Source organism: Penaeus chinensis, chromosome 39, assembly GCF_019202785.1.
Source record: "Penaeus chinensis breed Huanghai No. 1 chromosome 39, ASM1920278v2, whole genome shotgun sequence".
Taxonomy (NCBI): Eukaryota; Metazoa; Arthropoda; class Malacostraca; order Decapoda; family Penaeidae; genus Penaeus; species Penaeus chinensis.
The window spans coordinates 1784457-1791956 of NC_061857.1; the positions used below are offsets into that span (position 1 = coordinate 1784457).

At 38.7% G+C, this 7500-nt stretch overlaps 1 protein-coding gene across 1 annotated transcript in view; it reads left to right on the forward strand.

The window, feature by feature from the left end:
* The first annotated feature begins 7167 nt into the window (after window positions 1-7167).
* LOC125046588 overlaps window positions 7168-7500 on the forward strand; it is an 8241-nt gene continuing 7908 nt past the window's right edge. The window contains exon 1 of the mRNA XM_047644396.1: window positions 7168-7373. Coding sequence (XP_047500352.1) covers window positions 7273-7373 — 101 coding nt within the window. The 5' untranslated portion in view covers window positions 7168-7272. The remainder of the gene's footprint in view (window positions 7374-7500) is intronic.

Sequence of the window (7500 nt, forward strand, 5' to 3'; positions counted from 1 at the left end):
TCGGCTTAAAACCAAAATGACAGATTCGTCACCTAATGGAGTCTCTAAATCGCAAATACTGAATTATTTTACAATTTTAATCGGCGCTAGTTTCAAACGAAATAGACCCTAACTACGATTCAGATATAGTGCTTTGTTGATTTTGTACAATATATTATTACAAAAAAAAAAAAAAAAAAACGGAAAAAAAAATCTACAATATTTGTCCCCTGAAGTGCAATATACATTCACAATCTTCATGAATAATATAATGGGTAATGACGTCTCCCCATCGATCCTCGAGTCCTGCACCGATCCCCTGACACAGACCAGGCTGTCAAGGCAGGCGTCGGGAGACTTTAACGGCTGTGAGGAACACAATGAACCGCCTCATAACACGACTGCTTTGAGGATATGAGGCAAGGAAGTGAGGTATGATACGTGATTCATGCAATGGAAAACCTGGCTATAAACCACATGCCACCGGGGAAAATGAATAGAAAATTGGGAACATGCTGTGCTCATTTTTTATAATTTTGTGAAATGTCTCTGCACATAGATGGCTCTGCTAGTGCTTAGCCACAAAGGAGTCAATTAGTAGACCTTGAAAGATGGAATAATGCAATACCGCATTGATATACATGTATAACAATCATCCCTGACCTGACCTGGCCTCGAACCTAGGTCACTCCGGGTATGAGACTGGAGGGCCAGTACTAAACCAACCATGCCACGCGACCCACTAAGAGGAGTGTGCAACTAGGATCTAACTAGCTCCATAGACATTACCTATCTACTCATACAGGAGTAATGATTAGTAGACCTTGTGACCTTACCCGATTTCACCTTTCCTTGAATTGGCAGAAAAAAAAACTTATTTTTTACTAGTGCTATGTATATCGATGATGTTATTTTTATTACAGAAATTATAATTAGTCAAATGTTAAAAACATTAGTAACCGCAAAATAAGATAACGTAAAATATTTTCATAAATCAAGGGAAAGGGTAAATGGGCGAGACAGGTAGTACTCGTAATTGGCTCATTGGTGCCTTAGTACAAGTGTAGCCATCTATGTGTAAAAACAATTAAACAAATGAACTCAAAGTGGGCATAGTATGTACGTCCATGCCATGCCCTCTGCAATAGCAATTTTCAAAAGATCTTAATTTCTTTCAATAAGTAGTACAACTCAACGACAACAACTCACTTGAAAATCCGACACTAACATGCCTTTTTCTATATATAAAAAAAAAAAAAATATATATATATACATATACATCATCATATTTTTTACGACGAGCGATAAGTCGGTAAAGGTATTTAAAGCTTCTTTCCAACAAATCAAACAGATTTTGAAATGATTGGAAATCACTTCCTTTCGAAGTGGATTGCGCCCTTTAGACCCCAAAGAAAAGGCCCCAAAGAAAGAACCCCCAAGGAAAAAAAAAAAAAAAAAGACCCCAAAGTAAAGGCCCCAAAGAAAGGACCCCAAAGAAAGAACCCCCAAGGAAAAAAAAACAAAAGACCCCAAAGTAAAGGCCCCAAAGAAAGGACCCCAAAGAAAGAACCCCCAAGGAAAAAAAAACAAAAGACCCCAAAGTAAAGGCCCCAAAGAAAGGACCCCAAAAAAAGAACCCTCAAGGAAAAAAAAAAAAGACCCCAAAGTAAAGGCCCCAAAGAAAGGACCCCAAAGAAAAGGCCCCATAAAAAAGGCCCCAAAGAAAGGACCCCAAAGAAAAGGCCCCAAAGAAAGGACCCCAAAGAAAAGGCCCCAAAAAAAGGACCCCAAAGAAAAGGCCCCATAAAAAAAGGGCCCCAAAGAAAGGACCCCATAGAAAGGACCCCAAAGAAAAGGCCCCATAAAAAAGGCCCCAAAGAAAGGACCCCAAAGAAAAGGCCCCAAAGAAAGGACCCCAAAGAAAAGGACCCCAAAGAAAGAACCCCAAAGAAAGGACCCCATAGAAAGGACCCCAAAGAAAAGGCCCCAAAGAAAGGACCCCAAAGAAAAGGCCCCAAAGAAAGGACCCCAAAGAAAAGGCCCCATAAAAAAAGGCCCCAAAGAAAGAACCCCAAAGAAAGGACCCCAAAGAAAAGGCCCCATAAAAAAGGCCCCAAAGTAAGGACCCCAAAGTAAAGGCCCCAAAGAAAGGACTCCAAAGAAAAGGCCCCATAAAAAGGGCCCCAAAGAAAGGACCCCAAAGAAAAGGCCCCAAAGAAAGGACCCCATAGAAAGGACCCCAAAATCGATAAACTCCGGAAATAAGTCGAGATACAACGTGACACTAGAAAAGCAGCTTCCAGCGACTGGGAAAATATGTGGCTCATCTATTTACGAACAGATGTGTGTGTGTGTGTGTGTGTGCATGCATGTATATACATATATACATGCACACACACACACACACACACACACACACACACACACACACACATATATATATATATATATATATATTTATATATACATACATATATATGTATATGAATATATATAAATACATACACACACATACAAACACACACACATATAAATGTGTATGTGTGTGTATTTATACACACACATTCACACACACACACGGAGAGTACAGTGAAGTACAGCCCTTACATGTTAAATTGTGTTAGCCATGGGTTCTGTAAATGTACGGTTCATGGGTTATAAAGTGAACTTGAATAAGTGAACAACTGAAAAAGAAAGTGAGGCTTTGTGCGCCGGGAAGTGAGAGCGAAGGAGAGGGAGGCGAGAAGTGATCGCGAATACTGCCTGGAGAGAGATTTCGCGCATAGAGACAACTGCCGTGAGTACAGCTCTATTTTTTGTGTTTATTTTATGGATAACCATTAAAACCAGGAAAATGACGCTATCGGAAGCATCAGATAAGATTGAGGCTCTTGAAGCCAAGGTAGACAACCTGGTAGCAGAATGTTTGAAAATACGCGAATAAAAAATTTAATTGAAGGAATTAGTGGACTATACAGAGAGAGAATACTGAAAAGTCTGACATGAAAATCAAAGAACTCAGGGAAAAGGTTTAAGAAGTAGAAACTATGATTGGCAACAGTAGTCAAATCGAGGCAAAGAATCTGCAAGAAAAAGATGATGAAGTAATCAAAGTACAAACTGTTAAGCAAATTGTCAAACAGCCAGTCTCAAGTAATGGAAGATGCAAAAAAGATGACAGCTACATCTACCGATGTATCTAAAGTAAAGGAAACTGTAAATGAAATGGAAAAAAGAGAAAATGACATCAAGATCACAAAGGAAGAAATACAGCTTGCAGAGACGGCAATGAAAATTAATTTAAGTCACACCTTGGGCAACACGCAACGAATATTGCTAATTTGGCTAAAGTAAACAAGGACACAGTCATATTGGGACACGAAGAAAAAGTTGCAGAAGATGGAATCGACCGATACAACGGAGACAAGAAATTTATTGTCACTATTCTCAAGGTCATAAATCACGAATTCTCGGAGCAGAATCTCATTGCTCACGGAGGATAGGATTATTCGAAAATGGAAAGAAATGCCCTTTAAAGGTATCATTCATGAATAAGCTAATGGTAACTTATGTAATAAAGAAAATCTGGATAAGAGAGAATATGACCCAAAGATGACAGAGAAATACTGCAGAAAAAATGGAAGACGTAAAAACAAAAACGAACAAAGGCCGATGAAAAAAAAAAAATTAAATTGGAGGGTGAGAGACCTCCAAGCAAAACAAGTTTACTATCGGAACCAGATTGTGGAGACAGACAATCACTAAGCCTTGCAGCCAAAAGGAATACCGAAAGATTATATAGAAATAGTTTATATAAATATATATGGCTTATGTTCGACGTTACTAGAACTAGATTCGTTTATTGAAAGTAATAAACCAGATGTAATATGCATCCAAACTGGATCCCTCCGTAGACGATGTAACATTAGGACTCAGAGACTGCAATAGTTGTAGAAAAGATAGGGTAAATGGAAATGGAGGGGGGGGGGGTGGGGGTAGTGATATTAACAAGGAAAGGAATTATTATAAAGGAGATAGAGATTCAGCAAGATCCCATAGTACAACTAAAAGCAATTGAGGTAGGAACAAACGGAGTATATATAATAATAACCACAATGTACATGCCATCTCGTACATCGGTGTGGTCACAAGAAAATTACCAAAATCTTATTCAAGAAATATTAAAGAGCCTGGAAGAAGTGCTACAACTTTCGGAAACTAATGCAAAAGAAATTCTTGTAACGGGTTTTAACAGCAAAATTGACTGAAAAAGTTTCGATCCCAGAGCTCAGCCAGATTCGTGAACTGCAAAATGAAGTCATAAATGAATTTTGTCTCTTCCAGAATGTAACAGATCATACTAGGATAAGAGGGTTCAATAGACCGTCTATGCTTGACCTAATATTTACAAAGCATAAAGATGACATTAAGGATAAGGAGTACTGGCCTCTTCTAAGAAAAAGTGGTCATGTAGTAATTGAGTTTAAATGCTATCTGATATAGAAAGAACTCATCGTAAGTAAGGAAATAATAGCAAAGTACAATTACAAGATAGGTAATTATAGAAGCTTTTAAGATTTCTTTGATAACATAAACTGGGAAGCCCTCCTGGACGAATAGAACCTTCATATGTAATATTCTAAGTCTATAAACAATGAGAGGAAAATTTTTTATCAAGATTCCAAACTGAAGCAAGGAAAGGCCAAAAGTGGATCAATGATAAATGCAAGAAAATGAGAGAAAACTAACAGCTCCTTTGGAGAAGGTTCAGATGACATAGGTCTCAGGCAGAGTATGAAAGGTATAAATTAGGAAGAAATGTGTATACCTAAACCATGAGGGAGACGAAATTAGACTTTGAAAAGGATATAATCAATAAATGTACAAACCATCCAACGACTAAATGTAGAGATCAAATTAGCGCCGTCAAAGATAATAACATCGTTTATACTAAGGAAGAGGAAATGTGTGAAATCCTTGATGAAAAATTTCAGTCAGTGTTTGTTCAGGACTCATACTTTGAAATGGCAAGTAACCGTACAAACGTAAATCAGAATGTCGAAAATATCACACTCGAAAAGAATGGAGTAAAAGACGACCTACTGAAAGGGTTAGACAAGACTAAATCAGAGGGACCAGATGAGATATCTAACTGGGTTCTGAGGGAATGTGCCGAAGAATTGTATACTCCGGTATTGTTAATATTCCAAAATTCAGTGAGACAAGGAAAACTAAACTAAAAAAAAAAAAAAAAAAAATGGAAACTTGTTACATTTTTATACAAAAAAGGCGACAATCAAAACCCTCTAAATCATAGACCAGTTTCGTTAACTAGTGTAGTATACAAACTGTTAGAAAGGGTAATTGGGAAACAGTGAGTTGAAGTTCTGGAAAAACACTATGATATCAAATAAACAATTTGGTTCTAGGGAGGGAAGGTCATGCGTAGCAAATCTGTTTCTATGATTGCGTTTCTGAAATATTACAAGAAAGAGACCGCTGGTGGACTGTCTATACTTAGACTTCAAGAAGGCATTTGATAAGGTGACTCATAAAACATTATTATGGAAATTAAAACACCTAGGAGAAGTGAAAGGCAAACTTCTCGAATGGGTGGAAGACTTTCTGCATAAAAGATGAGAACCGTAATTAGGGGGAATCATTCTACATGGCGACGAGTAACCAGCAGAGTACCCCAAGGATCGGTCTTGACGCCGATTATATTTACTATTTTCATAAATGATTTAGAGTCAAACATAAACCCAGGTAGTTCTCTGAATATGTTTGCAGGCGATCCGAAATTGCAAAAAGGATAATAGACGATGTCTCATGTCCATGTCTCGAAAGTGACATCGAGAACTTATTCATTTGGAGATGTACATGGAAAATAGAATTTAACACCAACAAATGCCATGTAGTCAGGTTTGGTGAAAATGAAAATCGTCCACTATGCCAACACAAGTTCCGAGACGTAATATTAAACCATGCAAATAAGGGAAAGACCTTGGAATAATCATAAATAGGAATGTAAGCCCAAATGATCATATAAATGACAATGTTCATAAAATGCTAGGGCTGATTGCCAGCATGAAGAGGGCGTTCGTGTATGTGGACGAAGACATGGTAAAGAACGTCATTACAGTTATCATAAGACCTAGTCTAGAGTATGTTGCAGTGGTATGGAGTCCACACTTAAAAAAGGATATAGATAAACTAGAAAGAGTTCACAGTACACACACACACACACACACACACACACTCACACTCACACACACACACACACACACACACACACACACACACACTCACACACACACACACACACACACACACACACACACACACACACACACACACACACACGCGCGCGCGCGCGCGCGCACAAAACGCACACACACGCACGCACACGAACATATATGTGTGTGTGCGTGTGTCTGAAAGAGCTTTACAGAGTGATTACTGTTTAATCGAGGGAAATATGATTCCCTTAGTACTCTTGTATAGCGCCACTCCTGCATTTATTGGCCAGCGAATATTTCACTCACTTTCCGTACTTCTATAGTTACATTGCCTTCTAGATCTTGTCGTCGTCGCCACTTCTTGCCCTTAAATTTAAGTCCATTTAAGTTATTTTGTATTCATAGATATTTTTAGTTTTTAGTTTTGTTCATTTTCCTCTATTGCTATGATGCATGCAGATAAACAATCCGGCAAAATATTGGTTTATCTATACATGATCTATTGTTTAAAATTTTATTTTAATATGTGCCTTATTTACATTGGTAATGATTATTTTATTATAGTTTCTGCGTAAACCTCCATTTGAGGCAACCGCTCTCACCTCGCGCATTCATTTGCCATCGAAATATATAATTATTTGTTTGGTGTCTGATATATAACACTAAAACTCTTTATTTATGCAGTATAATAATATTAATCAGTGCCAAAGCCCGATTATTCCGCTGAAATATCCTTTATGGTGATTTAGTAAACTCGAACGCATACAAGTTTACCCCAAAATTATCGTTCGTTTCTCATTTAGCGACTATGGCGAGAAAGGGATAATTACCTATTTAGGCAGACATTAAGAAACAGAGATGATCAGAGATAAGAAGAATACGAATAATTCATATTTGTTTAAAAACTGTAAATAATCTGATTGCCACAAGCCCTCCAAAGCCGCCTTGCGTTGACAGGGGGCAGGGACTCGAACGCAGCCGTGGGTGATGCTTTGTGATTGTTTCTGTGAAAACCAAAACCTCCTTCTGCTGTAGCTCCTCCAGGCAGGTCACTATGGCTCTCTTCGCCCGAGCGTCCATCCTCGACCTGTCAGATGATGTCCTCCTGCTCATATTCTCGTATCTGAAGGCCCGTGACCTCATGAGTCTCATAGAGTGAGTAGTGAGTCCGCCTTTCACTCTCGATCCTGATCAATGGCTGTTCTCGGGCCGAGGCGAGAGGCTCCGGGCGTCCAGAGGCTGCCTTCCCCGGCCACCTCGGCCTCTGTGCGACGGGGGCCTC